Here is a 23,996-nt window from a genome sequence, read left to right as displayed (position 1 = left end):
GTTATTCACTTCTTTTCTTTTCTTCTTTCAATACAATTACTATTTTTTTATTTGAATTTTTGTGTATTAGAACACGTAATTTATTGTAATTATTTTATATGATAAACTTCTTTCTTTATTTTTATAATTTAAAATAATAATTAAAATTATTTTTTGATTGAAATATAGAATGTTTAAATATGTATTAAGAATAGATTACATATATTTAATACATAATAATAAATATTTATTTTAAAAAATTTTATAGTTATAGTTTGAATAAATATTTATTATAATTTATTATAATTCCTTTGATGGAAATGAAAGAATAATTAATTAAAAAAAATAATTAGAGTTATTTAAATTTTAAAAATATTTCTACACAAATATGAAAAGATCTTCTCATTACAATATAAAAAAATGATTTAAAAATTTTTTAAAGACGATAATTTAATGTATATATATAAATATTTTGTAATGTATTATTAAAGAAGAAAAATTATGTTTATTACGATTAATAGAGATACAGTGTGGAGCGTTTTAACGGGTCAAACATTGGAGGGAACACCATCGATAGTGTTGCATGATGTCCGTGAGATCGAGACATGGATATTGCGATTGTTAAGCAGTCCTGTTCCAGTTCCAACAAAGACACGCGTCGAGATCGAGATTGTGTCGCAAAGTATGCAGCCACCACTCTGTTTTGCACTCCCAGATCACACTAGATTTTCTCTTGTTGATTTCCCTCTGCATCTACCCCTGGAACTTCTTGGCGTTGACATATGCTTGAAAGTCCTCACGTTGATTCTCTTGGAGCACAAGGTAATTCCCTATTTTTTTACAATTTAAATTATGAATCCCTCTGAAAATTAATTTTTATTCACGATTTTATCTCATTTTTTTATTTTTTTCAGTTTATCTCGTTCTTCACATTTTTGAACAAAAATTATACCAATATCGTTTAATTTTATTATCATAATATTATCATAAATTTAGATTTGATTAGTTTCTTTCAATTTACTTATTTTGCATTTTTATGAACAAATTTTGATAATTATTTAAGAATAGTTATTAAATTAATTTAATTATATATTAAATTAATATTATTATGAATGATGATTTTGATAAAATATTAAAAAATTATCAAAATTGGAGTGTATTTTTTTGTAAATATTTATCTTTAGTTTTTTTTTAGTAGCAATTTTCAAATATATCTTATTTAAAAATACATGTTTTATATATTATTAACAATTACTATTATTAATTTTTCTATCATTATTTTTTTTATTATTTCTTGTTTTATTAAAATTAAGAGATCAAGAAAGTTGAAAGAAATGTAACTAATAAATTACGATGAATAAATTATATTTGTTTTCAGATCGTGTTACAATCCCGCGACTACAATGCCTTGTCGATGTCCGTAATGGCGTTCGTTACGATGATTTATCCTTTGGAATATATGTTCCCTGCAATACCATTGTTACCCACGTGCATGAGCTGCGCGGAACAATTGTTGCTTGCACCTACACCATTTGTTATCGGAATACCCGCTACTTTTTTATTGTACAAAACGAACTTTAAAATGCCCGATGACATTTGGCTAGTGGATCTAGACAGCAATAAAATAAACCCACCTACTGGTCTGGGTGATCAATTGCCTCCATTGCCCGAACCAGAAGGCACCGAATTAAAGAACCATTTGAAACAGGTAAATAAAACGCCATGATAAAACTTAACATGATAAAAATTAACCTTTTTATTGCCTGACAAGGAACAAATTAAGAAGAATTAAAAAAAACATTGTGAAATTGTATTAATAAAAGTTTTGAAATTAGAATTGTTGTTTTAAAAAATGAAAAATATTCTAATTTCAAAAATTGATGAAGATAATTTAAGATTTTCTAAGTTTAAAATTATAAAATAGTTGGACGTTAAATATATATTATAGTATTCAAGAAAATATAGTATTATAGACTATTATAGTATTCAAGAAATTACTAAGAAAGATAAAGATAAATATAATAATACTTCATTAAATTTAAATTTTGCAAATTATAATCTTATTGATAAATTTTCAACTTTGGTAAAAATAGTTAACAAATATACAAATAATATAACTTCATATCATTGTAAAAAATCTACAAAGAAATTAATATTTAAAAATTAGAAAAAAGAGACAAACAAATATACATACTTCTATAACAGATACTCGATTAATAATGACGTCAATGTTATTTTAATCGTTCCTCATTTAATCGGTTCCACAGGCAATGCAACTGATGGACCAAACCGGCTCTGGTGTAAATATTTCATTTATCCACTCTTTGCATGTAGCATAAATATATCTATCCCTTGTGTTGTAGTTACAGTAGCATGGGATTTAATTTTTCCTGATAGGACAAGATTCTTTTTTTTTTCTTTTTATTTTTAATTCTGATTGAAGGATATAGTATAGCACGTTTTGTCTCAACTCCAAAAGAGAGACCTGAAGCTTATTATGAAATAGGAAGCATAGTATATAGATTTAAAAAATAGATGTAGTTGCTTGAGCAATATATCATAATAGACAAAGTTCTTAGAGAAGAGATATTTAAAAATTATACTTTATGGTTTTCTTATGGATAATATTTTATTTTCAGGCAATGGCTAGTATGTCAATTCCGCAAACACTATCGCAAGATACTTCTCCCAGGACTTCTCTGCAAGCTCCTAGCAGAAGAGAGAGTTTAACTTCTCATTTATCTACCTTGAGGTAATGATTTTATTTGTAGAATTTTTTTATACAGAAATTTTATACAATGATAATATAATTTAAAATTATAATGTTTTAAAATTATATTGTTTGATACAGAAATTTAAATTAGCAAAAAATTTTAACTAAAATTGATTTAAAATTTAAATTGATTATATGCTACAGATCTTTTAAATTATGTTATCTTAAAATTATTTTTTAAAGTTTTTGAAAAAAAAAACAATAGTAAATAAATGAAAACAGCAATAAATAAATAAATAAATAAATAAATAAAAGAAAGTAAAAAAATATATTTAAATGATTCATTTGTCATTAATATTTGTTGTAATTATTTATTATTCATTAATATTTGATTAAAATAACTAGTCTCTTAACATGTAACATCAAATTTTTATATTATTAATATTATTAACAAATTACAAAATAAAGATTATTTTCTCGAAAAATCAATTCTACTAAATAGCTAATTCAACATCAAATAGAATATGTTATTTATCAAGTAGTAATTTAACTTATCGGAAATAATTATTTTTAAATTATTTGAAATAAATTTCTGTTCCACACAGCGTGTCCTCAATGAAGCATAGGCCAAGCATCGACCACTATCCCAGTCCAGCAAGTTCTCCAGGTGCCGGTGCGACTTCTGGTCACCGTCGCACTTCCATGTCTCAATCAGGTGGCTCTTCATCTCCCCAAAAACCATTCTCCTCCCAAACCGTGCAATCTTTCAATCCTTTCATCTATGGAAACGATTTGGACTCGGTAGATGTTGCCACAAGAGTTGCCATGGTTCGTTTCTTCAACTCGCAGAATCTCTTGGCGAATTTCACCGAGCATACGAGGACTCTGAGGCTGTATCCCAGACCCGTGGTCGCGTTCCAGATCAATTCTTTCCTTCGATCGAGACCACGAACTAGTCATTTCTTGAATAAATTTGCCAGGACTCAAGCGGTTGAGTTTTTGGCCGAATGGTCCCTTACGCCGAGCAATGTGGCGTTTTTGAGGGTGCAAACAGGGGTGTTCGATCCGACTCAGATAGGCGATAAACCGAAATGGTATGCCTCTAGTCTCGAGCCTATTTATTTTCCCGTTTGGGACAATGGTAGCTCGTTAGCCAATGCTCTGAAGGCAATGAAGGAACACGAGAATCAACCAACAGATGAGAGTGGATCTGATTCGGAAGGTGCTGAAAGCACGAGCTCCTCTTATTCCTCGTTGAGCGATTTTGTTTCTGAAATGGTGTCATCGGATTTGTCTCCGAGTAAGTGTGTTTCTTTCGTTAGTTGATCGAAGGAAAAATAAATTTTTGAAATAAATATAGAATTTTATGTGTAAACTTTTTATTTGAAATTAAATTTACATATACATATAACTTAATAATACTGTAAATAATATTTGTCTATATTTTAGATTATATTAAATAAAATAATAATTTTCGATTATTAGTATTTGCTTATGGTAATATTTTAATTTTCTAATATTTGTAAATTTTTATTTTGTTTTAACTTATTTCAAAAATTTTTATAAATTTTTATACAAATATTCAAATAGGAATGTAAATAAGAATGTAAATTTTTATAACATTGAGTTAAAAATGATTTTTGAAAAACATTATTTTAATTAACAATAAAAAATTCCTATTGATTAAATTTTAAATAATTAATTAATGATAATAATAAAAAATAATCAAATATTGTTTATATAATTTATTTTACAGGTTACAATTGTTCACAAGTAGCACAGCCTCAGCAAATGGCCTTGTCTGTAGATCCAACGAATGTTTACAATCCACCCAGTTCACTGCAATATCCTGGAGTCGAAGAAGAATCGACAGTAAGACCGGAAAGTCCACCAAGCACTTCCTCTAGTCACAGTGACTTAAGTAGCCCCAGCTTCAACAGGGATTCTGAATTCGAATTAAACCCCAAAGCTCAAGAAGGCTCACAGTCGACCAATGTAAGTACTTTTTAAGAATATTTTTAAGTTTTTTTTTTTAAGAAATTTTCATTTTCAAAATTTTTATTACAAGAAATTCTTTGATATAAACTTCTTTTAAAAAATCACTTAAAACATAATTAGAATTCATTTCATTTGCGATAAATATTTCATTTTCATTTATTATTTATTTATTTCTGAATAAATTAAATTCAAAATATCAAAAATCTTAGAAGAATTTATTTACAAAAATTAATTTAGGAAATAATTTCCTAAAAGAATTATAAAAATTAATAATTTTAATACATAATTATTTTTTTTCCAAATCATTTCACTATCTATCTGGATAAATCGATGTATTAACTTGCACCAATTTTTCATCATTTCATTCGCAATAAGCAGTATTTCATTATCATATCTTATTCCTACACTTCGAAATATTCAATATATTAAAATTAAATAATATCATCAAATTTATTTATGAAAATTTGTCGGTTGATTTAGGAAATAATTTCCTGAAATTCTCATTTTTCCTATTTACCATCAATTTATTTTAACCAATCTTCAAAAAGTAACGAAATCAAAAATTTCAACGAAACATTTCAACATCTTAAGTGTGCTTGATCATAGGATAAAGAGGAGGGTGGTAGCTTTGAATCAGATTCAGCATCCACCATAACACCACGCACAATCCTGAGCGCACAAAGTTCGGTGGGACAGTTCGGAGTAGGGAAGAGACGTTCTTTAGCAACGTCGAGCATCAACGACACCGAACGTCCCGCCACATCTTACAGGAGTTCCCGTCTCAGTAGATTTGTCGTTCCAGTGAGTTCATCCTTCATTGATGGTCTCTGCTGGTGTATTAAAATCTGTCGATTAATTTCTTATTTATCGGTTCTTATCTTTTTGTGTCGTTTGGATTCTGCATGCGATGTGCGATCATAAAAACAGACAATTTTTCCATTCGATGTACCCCAGCATGAAAATCTTCCCCCCCTTTTTTTTTGTTTGACATTTCGTTATTGAATTTTGAAATTCAAAAATTATATTTCTTATTTTTTAATATATATTAAAGATGTTAATATTTATTGACGATTTATGAATTATTGCGTTTGGTATTTTATTGAGAATAAATAGACTTTTATAGTATAGATTTTTTGGATATTTTTAAATATAATATTTTTTATATTGTAATTTCTTTTTTTTATTTTTTTATGTTTCTATAGTGAAAATTTATTCAATTTTTTTTTTTAGAAAATTTTTTTTTTATATAAATAAGTTTCATTAAAAATTATTTTGGATTGAATAATATCTATTGCATTCTGATCCTCGACTGATGATTCCTTTTTTATCATTTCAATTTCTTGTAAACATCAAATAAATAATAAATAATAATAAATGCATGTCATCTTTTTGCATTTAAGCCAAGTATCATTCATTCAGTTTAATAATTCTTCAATATAAAATGTATGGTTCACGCGAATTATCATCAAAATTTTATTTCAAATATCATAATTTTTAATTTATGTTCAGTAGTACATCAAATCAGAATCATACATGTCCTAATATATCTTAATATTAATGTCTCAAACTTTCTTCTATCTTTTTACTCAAAGGATCTTCGTCCTCCCAAAACAAAATTTTCTATTTTGAATTTCAAAAATTTTTTAAAAAATATGTTTCACTTAAATATGTTTCCAAAGATACAACCAAGCGCAGCAAGTCTCCAGCGTCATCCAAGTGTTGGCAACGTTTTGGCGAGGGCGTCGAGTTTTGGTACAGGGCCATTTTCTCGACAGACGAGCAACAGCAGCAACGAGAGCGAATCGTCCACGGTTTCTCGACAATTTTCATTGGGTACCAGTGGGCAGAAGCAAGCCAACGAGGGTGTGCAAAGGCAGGGTTCCAACGTGACTGGAAACGGTGTTCTACGACAGGGTTCTCAAGGATCCCTGTTCGAACAAATAGCCAATCAGGCGAAGGATTTAGTTCGAGAAACTACTAGGCAGAGCAGTCAGGATGGAATTCTTGCTCAGATGGACAAGGTATTTTTATAATTTTGGATTATTTGAAAATTTGAAAATTATAATAATCGTCACAATGATTTTACGAATTGTGTCGATGTAAAAATGTTTATATTGAAATTTTTGGATTTTTAAACTGTTTGAATGAATATTAATAATATTATATAACTAATTTCCTTTACTTTTGTTAATGTTGTTTTTTTAATTTAAACTTTTTTTATAAATATAGAGAGACAATTCGTTTGTTTAATAGTTAAAACATCAGGCAAAAGAGAAGATCACAGAAGCTGGGGAAGATAGTCTTTTTGCACCATTGGAACAAGTAAGTATACGTAATTTTCAATCACATTTTTTAAGTATTTAATTATGAAAAATAATTTTATTTTTGATATATGTTTGATGTTGTTTGATATATTAGTTGACGCAACAGACTAAGAAAGCTGTAGGAGAGGCAACGAAATCCGTGCAAGAAGCTTCGAAAACCGCTTTGGAGGCGAGCAAAACTGCAGCTGGAGTCAGCAAAAATACACTCGATGATTTAACGTATGTGAGCAAGAGCACTTTTGGAGATTTGACGAAAAGTGCCAAAGAAGTTGCTGCGAAAAAAGGTTTACTCAAGGTACATATAATATTATAAAGTGAAGATATAAATTAAAATTCTCAAAAATCGAATTTTTAAACTTCTCGAAATTTACATTTTCTTTTCAAAAGTTTCGAATCGCAAAAAGTTTCAAAGTTTAAGAACTTTCTTAATATAAAAATTTCTTAATTTTCGAAGATTTTCAAAGTTTTGAATGTTCTATTTTTAATTTCCAAGAGTTTCGATATAAATAAGAAAAAGTTCAGAAATTCAAACTTTTTGAGCTTCGAAGATTTTTCAAGATTTCGAAGTTTCAATTCCTTAATAAGAAAATTTCAAAGAAAATTAAAAAAAAAATTATTATTTAGGGCCTTAGCGATACACAGCATTCACCTCCATCGCCTCCTGGAATATTACAACGAAGGGATTCGAGTAATACACAATTGGTCGCTTCGGATAATCGCGCAGGGCGGCGGGAAATCGGACGTGATTTTTTCAGCAATATTAGTAGTGATTTAAATGGCATTGCTGCGCAAACAAGCAACATGTTTAGCGATCTGTTTGGTAAATAACATTTTTTTCTTTCTCTATTTTTCAATAAATTAAAATAAAAAATTATATTTAAAGAGTGTTTTTTTCATTTTTTATTATAATAATAAAAAATATAATTCAAAGTAATATAATTCAACAAAAAAAAAAATGAAGGAAAACTTAAAAATAGCAATTTTCTATTATCTATAAAAAATAAAATATATAAAAGATATAATATATTTAAAAAATTTTTCTTTTTACATTTACAGGCAGTAAAAATAGTTCTAGAAATACCGGTCTCCCACAGTCGCAAAAGGCGGATAAGAAGACACCGATACTCGGACCTTTTCCTAAAAGTATTATTCAATTATGTTGTTTTCAAACAATTATCTTTTTTATGTAGTATAAGTGTTTATATATGAATTTATTGGTTTTCAGGTAAAACAGGACTGGTGGAACGATCATCATTGATAAAACATTCGACGAACAAAGCTAATCAGGAAGACATCCAAAGGATGCAGAATGCAGAGAGGTCTAGTACAAATAGCGACAATCAAGCTTTCTTGACTGACGTAAGATTTTTTTAAATTAAGAATCTTAATGATTATGAAAATATATTGTTAAAAGTGTGTATTAAATTATGATTTTTATGAATCTGTTTAAGGTGGTGAATCAAGTTTTAGCCGGTGAAGGTGTTGGCTGGCTGAAATTAAACAGGCTAAAAAAACTAATGGAGGATGAAAGCTATCGAGACTTGGTAGTAACGAAATTGAATAAAGGACTTAATAAAAAAATTAGTCCTGATGATCATATCGATGATGTGGTAAATATAATAAGAAGAATTCAATAAATTTTAAAGTTTATTAAACTTATTATGTTTTCGAGAACGAATGATATTGAGATCATAGAAAATTAAGCTTGAGAAAATTAAAAACGGAAATTCATTAAATTTTATATAATTTAACAAATATTCAAATTATATCTGATCATATCACTCATTCGAATGAGTTTGCATATTATTGATTGAAAAATACTTTTTCACTAATTATTTCACATTAAATATCATTATTTATTAGCAAAATTTTTTGCAAAAACTTTTAATTGTCATAATTGTATCTCGTTTCTAAAGGATTATAACTAAGAATTTTCAAAATTTTTGGAAATTTATATGGAAGATTAAATCTTTATTATAGGATTTTATTTTATTTTATATATTTCTATTTTTTTTATATATTTGTATTTCTTTTTATATTATATTTCTATTTTTGATTATTATCTCTTTTAAAAAATAATTTTTAAATATATCTTCTCATATCTTCTATTTAAATATCTATTTTATTTGAGACATAAAGTTTTTATTTAAATTTCGAGAATTTGTATTTGTAAAATTTGTAGAAGTTTATATTTTTAAAATAATAAAAAATTAAAAAAAAATATACTCCTAATATTTTACAATTCACATATTAGATATTAATAAATTTTTCTCATTTTTATAAATAGTGTATCTCGAAACCAGTTTACAAGGGAATGCTAAAGTGCCTTCAAGCAGTGGCTCATGGTCTTGGACACACTTACAATAATTTCGGCCTGGGAGGAATGGCATCAGTTTATCAGTTAATGGAGATCGCACACACTCACTATTGGAGCAAGGATCTTTCAGAGGGAGGTTTCGATAGTTCTTTAATGTCTCAGGTATTATTTGTCAAAAACCTATCCATTTTGTTGAATATTATCAATATTTCACATTTAATTATTTATAATTCTTTGTAACTTTCAGACATCTAGTCCATTTGGTAGCAAGGAAAACTTGAGGTCTCCGCAGTCTCCTACTCACCCTGAATTTTCAGACGCATCTCAAAGATCGGGTAAAAAATTCAAATAAATTCTAAATTCTAAAGTTCATAAAATCATATTTAAAAAATGTTTATTATTTCAAGAACTTGAAAAATAATAAAAAAATTTGAAAGTGATTTAATTGAATTTAATTAAATAAACTTTGTTACATGCTTAAGATTGTAGCTTTTCTATTTAATATTATTAATTTAATATTATCAATTTAAAATGGATCATAAAAATAAAAAATTCCATTACATTTAATCTTTAGACAATTTGGATTATTTAAGAAATGAAAGAAAATCTATTGTTAAATTTTTCCAAAACGAATTTTTATCTTTAATTTTCTCCTTATTGAAGGAAATTTTAAAAATTTCATTTCAAAGATCATTTTTACTAAGTTACTATTTAAATTAAAAAATTTTATTTAATGTTCCAAAATAGATTTTTGATTTAATTTATATTATTATTAATAATTCATTATTATACAAATTATTAATTATTATTGTACTATTGTAATATTGTAATATTTAAAATTAATTTTATTTTTAAATATCTATCATATTATTTGATTATAGATGCACCTCAAGTTCATTTGGAAATGCCACACGGTCATTCAACAACGCATGAAAGTAGCCAATCGACGACAGACATGTTCCTCGACATGTTCACTAAAAAAGGAAAGTTCCTCAGCAGGCTAACGTCCTTCGACTCTGAGGTAAAAGCAACGAGTTCCATCAGAACGTTACCTCGTGGCACACGAAGGTAGCAAAGGTGTCTTTCTCTTTATGGTTTCACTTTCTGTCTACATTTCACGCGTACAATTTCACAATTGTAAAGTTCATCATTGATATTCATATAGAATGTTTGCCTCTTGAGTTTTTATACATATATGTTTAAAATTTTTTTTTTTTAAATATTTAACATTGTATTAATTATTGGGTTATTAGTGACCAATATTTGAGATAAAACAATATTTAGAACAATGATTTTCTTTTAAATTTCAATGTTATATTGCTACTATAAATAAATAAGCAATAATATATATAAATATTTTTAAAAATTATCATTTCTAATGATCAATTCAATGAAGAAAACAAAAGTATAAGAGATGAATGAAACATTCTGTATGATTAAACAGCAACAAAGTTAATTTTTGATGATACACAGGACAAACAGGTGTTGTATAATAATACACAAGTACATGCATGAAAATTGTTATAAATAATTATCACGAAAAAAATGAGCAAAAAAACAATAAGTATTGCCCAAGAGAAGGGATCGATAATACCGAGTCATACGATTTTAGTTACTAAATTCGAAATTTCTATTTAAAAATAAATCGAGACAAATACAATATTTTATAACTATATAACATATCATTTCATATAAATAAAATAAGCAAATGAAAATAAAATATATTAATTTTTTATTTTTAACATATCTTATTTTCAATTCATTATGAAATATTTTATTTAAAATAAAATTCACATAATAAGAAAAAAGGAAATATAATAATGAAATATATTAATTTTGTCATTTTCATTTTAAATATATTTTACTTTCAAATATAAATTCATCAAAGTCTACATTTCATTAAAAACATTTTTTTTTTATTCTCATTTAAAATTGTATTAATTTCTGGATTATTAGCAATTGCATATAATTTTGTATATTAAGTTTTTTCCTATTAAGATTATCTATTTTTCATCATACGATGAAAAAAGAAATAATGAAATATATTTATAATTTTTTTTTTTATTTTAAACATACTTTTCTTCCGACGAATCATTATACAGGGCTTCCGTGGAATAAATTCTAAACAATTAGCGATACATTGTCTCGTAATTGGTCTATAATTGTGCTATATAGAGGCGTCATGTGTTTTTAGAGTGGGCGGGGAGGTGGAACAGGAAGCAGCGAAGCTTTATCCACAGATGGAGGTAGCATAATCACTAATCCTGCTTTTCGTCAAGCGCACCAGGCTTCTTTCCGAAGCACTGTCTCTGATAGCGAGGTCGAACAAGGCAATGTAAATTGATCACTATTGAATCAATCTTTTTCATTTTTTTTTTTCTTTCTTATAAGATATTCCCTTATTTTTATAACATATATAGAATTTAAAAAAAATATATATACATCTAGTTGGTAGAAATCGAAATTAGGTATTCATTTAGACGAACAAATTCAAGTTGTTGAATTTGCAAAATAAATCTCTAGCTGGAAAATTTTTTTATATACATTATAGTCTAGCTTATAGAATATTATAGCGTATTTAGTTGGGAATCGATGCTGAGGAGAGAACTTGTGCTTGTGCAATACTTGCATCTTGTCAAAATTGTCCAACAATGGATCCATTTTGGAAAAAAGAAGATTGAATTTAGCTGGAGAGGATGATCGAGAACGGCATGTTGCTACAATAGATTTAGTTTTTGCACTAATGGGAAGAAGCTTTTACAATTGCTATTAATACACAATGAAACACACGAGCTTTGGATAGTCAAGAAAATTATATTTGATGAATTAAAAATTGGGCAATTTTTGAAAATTTTTTGGATGAAAGTTACTAAAGGAGATAATTATATCATTTCAGTTAAATTAATCTTTAAATCAGATTTATTTTTTAAATTTTTCCAATATATAAACAATACATATTGTTTTCAAATATTTGTTCATTTATATACAATTTACTTACACAAAGAAAACATTTTCTTACACTAATAATATCTCAATACAAAGAAATCATAGAATTATTTTTAATAGTTTTTTGAAAAAAATTTTTAAGATATGCTTAATTTATTATTCATCAAATTCTGAGAATTTAATTAATTTATTTAATTTAACTTTGATTACAAAATTGACATGTATAACACTTAATCGCTTGAACACTCTATCATTGCACTGACAAATGATAATTCACATAGTTTTTTATAATGTGATCCTTTCCTTTAATTTAATTGTAGAAAATAGTAATCAAGCTTACTTACTTACTTTGTTAAAAATTTTAGAAAGAAACAAAAAGCTTTAACTAATTTCACGAATTTTGTATCGAATAATACGATGTAAAAAAGTCATTTAAATATTCTTATATAATATCTCATGATTTCAGTTTTCACGACAACCGAAGCCACGAACCGGAAGCGTTTGGTCCAGCAAGTCTTCCTTAAGTACCGGTTTTCGATATCATGGAGGAAGCTTGGTACCTACTACGACCGCTCCTAGTCCTGAAGCTGCAAGAACGTACTTATTCGAAGGTATAATAATAATTGAACTAAAATAGTGAAGAATATTTATACAAATTCATATTTCTATTAAATAAAAATTTTATTTAAATATTTTGTACATTTTATAAAAATTTAAAATCATTAACATTTTTCACGGAATTCGAAAATTAAAAAAAGATGGAATATTATTATTAAAGTAAAGAAAACTTACAAAATTAATAAAAAAATTAATTAATTAATTAATTTTCTATTTTTATGTTTTTAATTTTTCCATTTTTAAACTTTTAAATTTATCAAAAATTTATAGACATTTGCAATTCATTAATTAGCTTTTAGTGGTTAAGAATATTCATAATATAATTATTATAACAATTGAAAATATAGGTTTGTTGGGGAAAGAAAGATCATCGCTTTGGGATCAGATGCAATTTTGGGAGGATGCATTTTTGGATGCAGTGTCTCAAGAAAGAGACATGATAGGCATGGATCAAGGTCCAGGAGAAATGATGGAAAGGTATCAGAATTTTTTGTAATGAAATTAATTTTTCATTTTTAAATGATCGTTAAAAAAATATTCGAATGTTTGATTTTGAATTTATATTCAGATATAAGAGTTTGAGCGAAAGTGAAAAGAAACGATTGGAACATGACGAAGATAGACTATTGTGCACTCTGTTGCACAATTTGACTGCTATTTTAGTAATGCTGAACGTGGATAAAAACGAGGTGAAACGTAAAGTGAGAAGATTATTGGGAAAAAGCCACATCGGTCTGATCTACAGTCAGGAGCTCAATCAACTTCTCGACCAAATACATAATCTCGTAAGCAGAAGATTAATTTTGTTGGATGTAATCAGAATAGATAATAAAAATGATGAAATTAAAATTGAATTATTAAAGATTCTTTAAAATATTGAAGAATAGAAATTTATATTCCTTAGAATGATGATATTTTAAAGACTTTTTGAAATTATATTAAAGTATTCTAAAAACATTTTACATTGCTTTGATTTCTTTTAGATATCAAAAGAATTTAAGAAAATTTGCTATTTTCTAAATACTCTAATATTGAAAGAGATGAAAAATTTTTGAAAAATTTTGAAAATTTTGCAGATTAATAAAAATTTTAAGGAATTTTTTTAAATATTAGAAGAATTTTAACGAAATAAATAATATAGAAGGGGAAAAAAATGTTGAAAAATATTACATTTTTCCAAAAAATTTTAATAAAGAAATTTTAACGAAAGGTATTCCTCGTTTCAGTATGGAAACGATATAGATCTAAAGCCTCTAACATCTAGACAAATGCATCGTCAATCATTCACCGTGCATGCTGGCGTCGATGCAGAAGGTGATTTACGATTCCTCGAGGTCCGTCACGACGGACTTGTCCTTAGATCTGTGAATGGCGTGATCGTCGAAAGATGGTGGTATGAACGTTTGGTGAATATGACCTACAGTCCGAAGAACAAAGTGTTGTGCCTTTGGCGACGAAACGGCGGACAAACACAACTGCATAAGTATTATACCAAAAAGGTATGTATATACTAATATATATATATATATATATATATATATATATATATATATATATATTGTATATAATTCGAATTTTTATTATATTTTTGTGACTATTAGATTATTATTATAGATTATTAGATTGTTAGATTCATTTTCATATAATTGATCTATAATAATTCCTTTATATTACTTTAATATTGTACCTTATATATTATGATATTATAATATTATTATTACGTTATAAATCATTTTTGCCAAGAATGATTTCTATTATCTCTTATTATCATTTAGTAACCAATTAAATGAATTTTAATATAACTTCAACTAAGTTGAAAATAATTGATATAGAGAAATAATATAATAAATTTATGAATATTCAAATAAATATAATACGTCAAAATATATAAAAAATCAAATCAAATAAATATAATAAATATAATAAGAATTTTACGAAAATGTAACAAATAAATGTTATATATATTTTTTTTTAAGTGCAAGGATCTATATTATTGCATAAAAGATGCAATGGAGAAGGCAGCAGCTCGTGGACGTGGCGCGAATGTGGGTGCTGAACTTGGAGGTGAATTTCCGGTTCAGGATATGCGCACCGGTGAGGGTGGTCTTCTTCAGGTTTGCATGGAGGGCGTGGGTCTCCTCTTCGCGAATAGCAAGGTATGATTCGCACTCGAAAGTATACCAAGCGTTTCATTCGTTTTCTGAAACGAACTGCAAGAAGAATGGAATCTTCGAATCTTTTAACCGGTTGTTGCAAACACCTGTTTTCCTCTCTATCTATCTATCTCTATATCTCTATCTCTATCTCTTTTCTTTACATTTGTCCAATTGTTCATGTAATGTTGAAGCGCATCCGATACTCTCTCCATCATATATTGGATATACTATATATACATATATACGTTCCTTTATATACATATACATATATCTCTCTATAGCGAATTTTTTATACTTATATATATATATATTATCCATTATTTTTTTTTTTTTTTTTTCATATATATATATATACGATGTCATGTTTTTCTTTGGTGATGTTATTGTCTCGACTATAACATGTTCGAACATCGTATAACCACGTATTTATTTCAGCGACCGAAATACATGCAGTCTGAGAATTTGTTACGGGGTTCATTTGCTAAATCATCTCGATTCAATTATATTCAATTGTGTTGCGAAATAAATTTTTATTTCGTGAATAAATAGTGAAAGATAGAAAGATAGTCCGAGAAAGATATATTCGCAAGATAAAAAGGATTCATTTCTTAGAGAAAAGAATAATAAAATTGAATCAAGATGAACGATTAGGGGAGCAAATCAGTAGCTCCATCCTAGAAACCCCTTTTTTACTGTTCATATTCTTTCGATATTATTGAATCTTCTCTCTGTGTATTATTTTTTTGTTCCTTTCTTCCGTTTTATTGCATTGATGCAAGGACCACTCAATATTATCTCCCATCGCTAGCCACCACGATCTGCTTAATTTTGTATCTGTACGTATTATTATATCTTTATCGACTCTTATGTATGAATTTGTGAGGTGTACGATGACCAATAGGATCACACGAAGCTCTGATCAAATTATTACTTAAAAGATATATAATCTCGATCGAATACTTTTCACATATCCTTCCTTGGGGATCTTATATTTTTTACATCGTTATACATAAAATATATCATGTTTGAGGGAAAATTAGAATTTTTTTCAGGCTGCTATAGTTCGAATCACGAGACAAATGTCACACATATGAGACACATGCACACAAAGGGAGGAATGGGACTGATGAAGAAAGAACAAAGTGAAGATCAAGCCTTGATATATAAATGTATTGATCAAATAATTTAAATATAATTAACACATTGCTGACCTGTATGGAAGATTCCTATTTTGATTTTTAGATAAATTTTTAATATAATAAAAATATAATAGAAATATTTTTGCTCATAAACACAAGTAAAAAAATTAAAAAATATTAGATTATAAATCTTTACGTGGTGAGATTTATCTCGCCAATTAATTCGCAAAAAAAAAAAAAAATTACTTCGTGTGTTGAAAAAGATATATTTCATAAAATTATCTATATCTGTTTTCAAATTCTGCGACAAGACGTTTCACTGTGTAAGGATATCTATTTACAATTTGATAATAATGCAATAATATTTCATATCTTTATATGATATGTACTTTTTTATAGAGAATGATATATCTTAATGTACAAAGGATATTTAATCTTGTATAAAAAATATCGGCAATGCGTTAAAACAATGAAAACGTAATAATTAATCATATATTCATACGATCACATACTCATATACACCGTTAAAAAAAAGTAAAAGAAGGAGAGAAAAAAAAGAAAAATGAATCACACAGGATGAGCAGCCCCTGACAAGCTGGTTTTTATAATATATTCTATTGATCTCATATTCGTTTATTCTTACATATAAATGAATATTTAACATTTATTATTATGTAATTGTATTTTACATACTAACAGGGCTACTTTGATACATATATACAATTTATACACGTATATATAAATTATCGGTTATTTTGTTGGGTAATATTTTCGTTCAAGCGTTAATCAATGTTTTCTTGCATGGAGCTCGATGTGCAGCTGCAGTCTCTTTTATCTGTATTATAATCATATTATACATTTATCATACATACACATTCATATAAATGATAAGGGTTAGGAAATACAGAAACTTTCTTCATTATATATACATATACTATTCATATATGTGTATATACATATATAATATCTATTATAATTTGTATTGAATGTTGGATGCCATATATTATATTTTTCTCTCTTAAGTCTGACAATTTGTTTCTTTTTTCTATCATTATTTGTCGTGGTCATACGCGAGGAAAGTCTATTCACGTTCGAAAAAATTAAAATCAATGAAAAAGTATAATAATAAATAAGAAAAAGAAATGAAAAAAAAATGATAAAGCGATAATTGTTTAAGAAATTTATTAACTTGTATTATTGTATTCATCTCGAAAATATTTAATCAAAAGTATTAACGAGAAAGAAAAAAGGGAAAAAAATATGTAATATTATAACGAAATTTCGATCATTGTTACATTTTAAAACGGATCCAGATACAAATGAATGCATATTATTTAAATATAATCAATAGACTTTTCTCAGCTTGGGGAACTTTTGAGATGGTCCTTGAACAATGAACAATCACCGCTGATTTGTTAAAAAATTGGCCATGACGTATAGGTAATATATCTAGCTGTATATTTATCATCGTAATACCGAGCCCTGGATTAATATAATTTTAATTGAGTGGACTATTATATTATTAATTGTTGGCAGAAATTTAATTTTCTGTTTTTCTGTTTTCTGTTTTCTTGTCCTGTCCGTCGACATTGCCCCTGGGCTGGGCATACACAGGATTTCGAGGTACTAATCAAATTAAATCACTGTTTGTTATATTGAACTCAGTATATTAATTATAATCAATGTTGGCCGTGTTCCGGAAATGCTTCTTTATTTCACCATTACTTTTAGCCGTATTATTATTAATCATATATCTATTATTACTTATTTACCACTACTACTATTACTACTACTACTACTACTACTACTACTACTACTACTACTACTACTACTACTACTACTACTACTACTACTACTACTACTACTATTACTACTACTACTACTACTACTACTGCCATTACTACCACTACCACTGCTACTGCTACTACTACTACTACTGCTACCACTACTACCACTACCACTACTACTACTACTACTACTACTACTACTACTACTACTACTACTACTACTACTACTACTACTACTACTATTACTACTACTATTACTACTACTATTACTACTAATATTACTAATACTACTATTACTAATACTATTACTACTAATACTACTAATATTATTATTACTATTATTAATATTATTATTACTACTACTAATACTACTATTACTACTATTATTACTACTACGACTACTACTATTATTACTACGACTATTACTACTACTACGACTACTACTACTACTACTATTACTACTACTACTACTACTACTACTACTACTACTACTACTACACTCTTAACCAGTGCATTTAAATTTAACTAATCTGCTCTGTCTACCTTACTGTTTTCCTATCATTGATCGGTGTTAACTGTGACATACATACGTCTATGTATATATATATATTTATATATATATACATATATATATATACACATACATGTGTATAAATTACACACAGTGTACATATATATACATACATTTATATGTTCCCTATGATATATATTACCATGAAATTGACTCAGGTACCATAGTGATCCATGTATGTATATATGTTATATACATATATATTATATATTATGTATATATATAATATATATACACAAATACGCAGAACAGTGTCTGCTGCATTTCGATATATAAATTCGATATATAAGATTGTCTTTAGATGAAAAATATTATTTGTGAGTAGTGTCTTAGTGCAACTTGTAGAGCAATGTTTTGGTGCACTTAATGCAACTATATATATATAGTATATATATACATACATATATATATATATATATATATATATATTATTTTTCATCATATAACCTTCTACGTCATCCCGTACGTTATGGGACTTTTAATATCATTCAGTTCTCCACGCGCCATTATAGCGCTTCTCGTTCAAATTAGTTAGATGTTGATCGTAGAAAAAAATTAAATTAAATTCTTAAATTAATCTATTGATGTGATATCTTTACATGGAACATCCTTAACAACTTTTATTTTGACTTATATATAATCGAAGAAAAAAATAATATGGCGATCGAAATTTAATAAAGTTAAAAAAAATAAAAGAATAGCTTATTAAAAGTTTATTCTTTTACGAATTGGAATAAAACTTTTTTCTATTAATCTGTTAGTTATATAATTAACAAAAAATTAATTGAAAATATTTGTTGTTGTCATTTTAATGAAATTTAATTTTCTTCGATTTTTTCAAGATTTTCAATTTTTTTACTTTTTTTATTTTTATATAAGTTGTAACAATGTTTAAAAGAAATTCATGAGAAGATAAATACATCGATATGTTCATCAATATTTATAATACGATATCCAGTAACTAATGGTAATAATCAAAATGATTCTATTCCATAGAAAAGAATCAATGAAAAATATCGAATAGAATTTTTTTTTAATTATTTGTTTTATTGATCTCTATTATTAGATCTTTAAGATTTTTTTTTTATAATCCTCTAATCCTTGATAAGATTATTTTATATATAATATAATATGCAAAATTAAAGAAAAAAAATATTTTTTTAAGAAGAAATTTTTTACAAAATTTCTATTTTGTTTCATCATGTATTCTTAATTATCGAATATAATTAATCGTAAAATTATTATATATGTAAAAATATTAGTTTATATTAAATTACAATGAATTTCCAGAATACTTTCTTAAAAACAAAGCTTAATTCGAAATATATTTATTCCATATTTTTTATTATTTTATTTCAAGTAGAATTATTTTCTTTTTGATTATATCACTAGTTACAAGATATTCTGTATATATGTATACTATTGATTTAGTATCGATTAAATTTTTTAATGAATTATTATTGTATTGGAATTATGTAGAAGTAAAAAAGAAAAAATTAAAAAAACGATCGACACAATTTACATTAATTAGATAAACGTTATATATATGTATAAAACACATAATAATTATTAATAGGATTTGAAATATGCTTTTGAAATCAATCTGCAATAGTTAATATATTATCTATCTCGACATAGACATATATATCTCATTTAGTGATTTATTATGAATATATTAATATGTACCTTAAATTTATAAGTTTGCAGGAATAAATATTATATCATTATATTATATATATTTCAAAATTTTAAACAAAATATTTATACTTTTCATTTATACTTTCATACGTTGTTTTCATACGTTTCATTTAATAAAATTTACACAAAATATTTTTTTTGATAATTTACATAAGTTGAATTAAATGATATTAATTTCTGATAGATTTAAGATTTTGAAATTTGATATTTTAATTTAGCAAACAATATTTTGAAATAAATCATAATTAAAAATTATAAATTGCAAAAGCATATTTCTCACCAATCTTTCAAAGATGTCAAATATGTGAGAAAAATTTCGGAGTACGGCCGTAGAAGTATATGCTGAATTAATAAAAATCTATATACGTAGTGAACAGTCGTAGTTAATTTTTTATTTCTATCAAAAAAAAATTGTTTTTTCATCAATTTTTAATTTTCGTGCAAAATCGGGTGACGGACACGATCATTAAAAAAAAGAAGAAATCAAAAAATTAAAAATGAAAGAAACACGAATTTGATACATACATTTGATTTTTTTATGAAATATAAAAAAAACAATTTTATCGTCAAAATTTGTCATTTTTCTTTTTTTTTTTAATCGAAAATATTCTTTTTCTTTTTTTCTTTTTTTTTTTTTTTTTCGTTAGGGATATAAATAATTTCGTAGGGATATAATAAAGGTGAATGTTTATGTACGTTTCTCTAGGGAAATTTGAATGCACTGCATGAATGAGTAGATCTCGATATATATGTACGATAGAGAAAAGTCGCCCGCTTTTGCAGAACCATTTATAAAACCACTCTCACGTTGCCAGTTATGTAGTAGAGCAATGGTATCGTGCTATATAGTGATGTTTGATTGAATGAAATTCCCAAAACTCGTGGAAAAGCAACTCGAAAGAAGCCCGACACCAATATCTTCGATTTTGTACACACATATACATACACGTTGTTTCTACGTACGATGTTTTTCGAACTTTTTGATGCTAGTGATATTTTTTTTAATACAAACTTAGGAATTTTAATTTTTTTCCCACAGAAATTTGTGAAAGAAAATATCGTATATATACAATTTATAGAATTTATATTATTTAAATTTTCTGAAATTTATTCATGTTTAAATTTACTGATTATTTAATAATGTAATTTTTTATGAAAGTTTTTTGAAAACTTTGTTTTTTAAATTTATAAAAATCCATTTTTCTTAAAGAAGAAAATAATATAAATTCTGAGATTATCACTATCAAAAAACAAAGTAAAGTACAATCAGATCAATATAACACAGTTCAAAAAACACTGTACTACAGCATGGCACCGCTGTACACGATGTTTCGAACTTCCAGATCTCAATACACTCTCTCTTTAACTACGATCGATCGATCGTCTCATAACTATGCATCATTAAACAAAAACAAAAAAACAACTTACAAACAAGAAGAAGAAAACGAAGAAAAAACCGGGCCAAATCCAATTTCGCGCATTTTAGATATACAAATTGCACATATTATAGCAGATCTATCGACGCCGAGCAATCGATGACATTTATACATTTTTTGATATGAATTTAGGCCATCTCCAGAGTTGCCTGCTTGCCGCTGAATTATTTAAAAAAAAACATATATATATAAATAATAACGAAGAATTGCTAGACGATTGTTAGACGCTGCTCTCTGTGATATTTCTGCTTCGAAGTTTGAATCGTTTTTGTAATATCGCTTATGTTATTGCGCCTTGTTGCAGCCGAAAATGCGATCCACCGCTGCCAATATCGCGATTATTCCAGCTTTCAAGGCCCGCTTTGTCGAAGTCGAAATGCTAATGGATGACTTGGCTTTTAATTAGCGAAGAAAATGATGCATGGTGTGTGCAGTTTTATCGTGCTCGTTGATCCCTGCATGTTCGCCAATATGATCGTTCTCGTTATACACGAATCGAAAAAGAAAATAGGGGAAGAAGATTTTAAAAAAGAGATATCATGTTTGAAAAATTTTAAGAGGAAAAAAGAGGAAATTTCGAAGAAATTTTTTTTAAATATTTTGAAATAAAATTTTCAATTATGAATGATAATTTAATTTAAAAAAAAAGAAAAGATCCTTAAAAAGAGAAAATTTATAAATAATTATGATGATTTATGAGAATTAATGATTTTTCTTGTATCACGTATATGTACTTTTTTAATTAATATTCATAATAAGATATGTAATTTCTAATGTTTTTATATATTAATTTATATTCTGTATTTGTATGATAAAAATTAAATATGATAAAATTAAACTAATTGAACAGTTTAAACTATATTATAATCGGTGATCCAGCGATTAATTATGGATTGGTGTTTCTTATATCATTATTTACTATTCAGAAAAAAAAACGTTAATAAATTAAAATATAAATAAAAAATCTTTGATTCGAGTATACTTGAACGTGCATGAATTTCAAAGATGATTCCCTCGAAACTAGATACACTGAATAAACTTATGTTCGGAGGAAAGTTGCAAAGTCTACCGTCAACTTTTCTCTTTGTATTAATGATGTAACGAAATTGAAATGAAAAAAAAGAAAGAAAGAAAGAAAGAAAAAAAGATTGAATAAAAGAAATTGTCAAATTTCATTGTACAATTTTTAAATTATGAATTTAATGGATAGAACAATGAAATTTGATAATGGCCCTTAATAAAGAAATATCTCTATAAATCCTGTAATTAATGTAATATGATTGAGGAAATTAATTTCGATAAAACATTTTCAAAATTGGAAAAAACAGAACATTACATCTATTTAAAACATACAAATTTCTGTAAAAGCAAAACAAAATATCTTTGAAAATTCGTTGAAAGAAAAATAATAATACATTATATGAATATTTAAAATTTCTTAAATTCTTTAGAAGTCAAGAATTTCTTCAAAAAGCAAAATGTCTTTGAATATTTTTTCTTTTTAAATTAAAACATCCATAATGCAGGTTCGAGAGAAATTTCTTTGCAGCAAAATCCCGCTTTCAAAAAAAAAAAAAAGGTGCACTGTGATGCGTATTAGCCGATACGATAGTACGTAAGACGTCGACGATTGAGAGCTTGATCCCACCATCAAAATGCTTCTTTAAGCATTTTTTTACTCGAACGAATTTCACGCCTTTCTTTCCGAGATCATTGTTGGCACACACGGTTTATATTGTCCGGGGCATAAAAGGCCATAGAGGATCTAATCACAAGTGTGCATGTATAAGTAGATCGCGAAATCACACAATTTCCGGTCACTACTAATGCAAGACGAACGTGTTATTTGCAGTTTTTTGTAAGACTCGATCATATCCGCAAGTGCTTTACTCAGAAGGATGGGATCTTTGTATTGGAAGAATTCAGTAAGTAGCTTTTTTTTTCTATAAAAAAAGAATAAAAAGAAAAATATAGAATGAATCAAAAATAGAAAAAATATTTTTATTTTTATAGAAAAGTATATTATTATCTTTATAGGAAGTGATATTTTTATTACATGATGTAAATATAAAGGATATTTTTATTTTTGTATTAATAAAAATTTCTTATATTTCTCTTTATAGTAAAATTTTCGAAAAATTTCAAATTTCAAAATTTAAATATAATAAAATATCTTTTTAATAACTTAGAAACTTTTTAATAATTAAAAAATACTTATATCGATTTTTTCTATTTTTCAGATCCTAAAACTAGACAAGTAATTCAACGTAAATATAAGTCTCAAATGGTAAGCATAAATATTAAAATATAATAT

The 23,996-nt window shown here is 26.5% G+C and overlaps 1 protein-coding gene across 11 annotated transcripts in view; it reads left to right on the top strand.

Moving 5' to 3' along the window:
• LOC107993345 (MAP kinase-activating death domain protein) overlaps positions 1 to 23,996 on the top strand; it is a 39,504-nt gene that overhangs the window by 7,944 nt on the left and 7,564 nt on the right. For 4 of the 11 annotated variants that reach the window (XM_062085479.1, XM_062085481.1, XM_062085478.1 and 1 more), the window contains 26 exons: positions 501 to 801; positions 1,358 to 1,687; positions 2,247 to 2,279; positions 2,619 to 2,731; positions 3,298 to 3,992; positions 4,449 to 4,687; positions 5,297 to 5,491; positions 6,370 to 6,711; positions 6,944 to 7,012; positions 7,109 to 7,309; positions 7,639 to 7,834; positions 8,071 to 8,157; positions 8,240 to 8,373; positions 8,466 to 8,624; positions 9,302 to 9,493; positions 9,579 to 9,666; positions 10,213 to 10,352; positions 11,526 to 11,666; positions 12,744 to 12,888; positions 13,243 to 13,372; positions 13,464 to 13,680; positions 14,122 to 14,394; positions 14,872 to 15,051; positions 17,805 to 17,813; positions 23,535 to 23,607; positions 23,923 to 23,969. In XM_062085479.1, the coding sequence (XP_061941463.1) occupies positions 501 to 801; positions 1,358 to 1,687; positions 2,247 to 2,279; positions 2,619 to 2,731; positions 3,298 to 3,992; positions 4,449 to 4,687; positions 5,297 to 5,491; positions 6,370 to 6,711; positions 6,944 to 7,012; positions 7,109 to 7,309; positions 7,639 to 7,834; positions 8,071 to 8,157; positions 8,240 to 8,373; positions 8,466 to 8,624; positions 9,302 to 9,493; positions 9,579 to 9,666; positions 10,213 to 10,352; positions 11,526 to 11,666; positions 12,744 to 12,888; positions 13,243 to 13,372; positions 13,464 to 13,680; positions 14,122 to 14,394; positions 14,872 to 15,051; positions 17,805 to 17,813; positions 23,535 to 23,607; positions 23,923 to 23,969 (4,729 nt within the window). Of the gene's footprint in view, positions 1 to 500; positions 802 to 1,357; positions 1,688 to 2,246; positions 2,280 to 2,618; positions 2,732 to 3,297; positions 3,993 to 4,448; positions 4,688 to 5,296; positions 5,492 to 6,369; positions 6,712 to 6,943; positions 7,013 to 7,108; positions 7,310 to 7,638; positions 7,835 to 8,070; positions 8,158 to 8,239; positions 8,374 to 8,465; positions 8,625 to 9,301; positions 9,494 to 9,578; positions 9,667 to 10,212; positions 10,353 to 11,525; positions 11,667 to 12,743; positions 12,889 to 13,242; positions 13,373 to 13,463; positions 13,681 to 14,121; positions 14,395 to 14,871; positions 15,052 to 17,804; positions 17,814 to 21,986; positions 22,104 to 23,534; positions 23,608 to 23,922; positions 23,970 to 23,996 lie in introns of those variants that run through there. The other 7 variants (XM_062085480.1, XM_062085487.1, XM_062085482.1 and 4 more) reach the window with 6 other exon arrangements.

This window comes from Apis cerana, linkage group LG15, assembly GCF_029169275.1.
Source record: "Apis cerana isolate GH-2021 linkage group LG15, AcerK_1.0, whole genome shotgun sequence".
In the NCBI taxonomy this organism is placed as follows: Eukaryota; Metazoa; Arthropoda; class Insecta; order Hymenoptera; family Apidae; genus Apis; species Apis cerana.
This window is presented reverse-complemented; position numbering and strand designations above follow the sequence as displayed.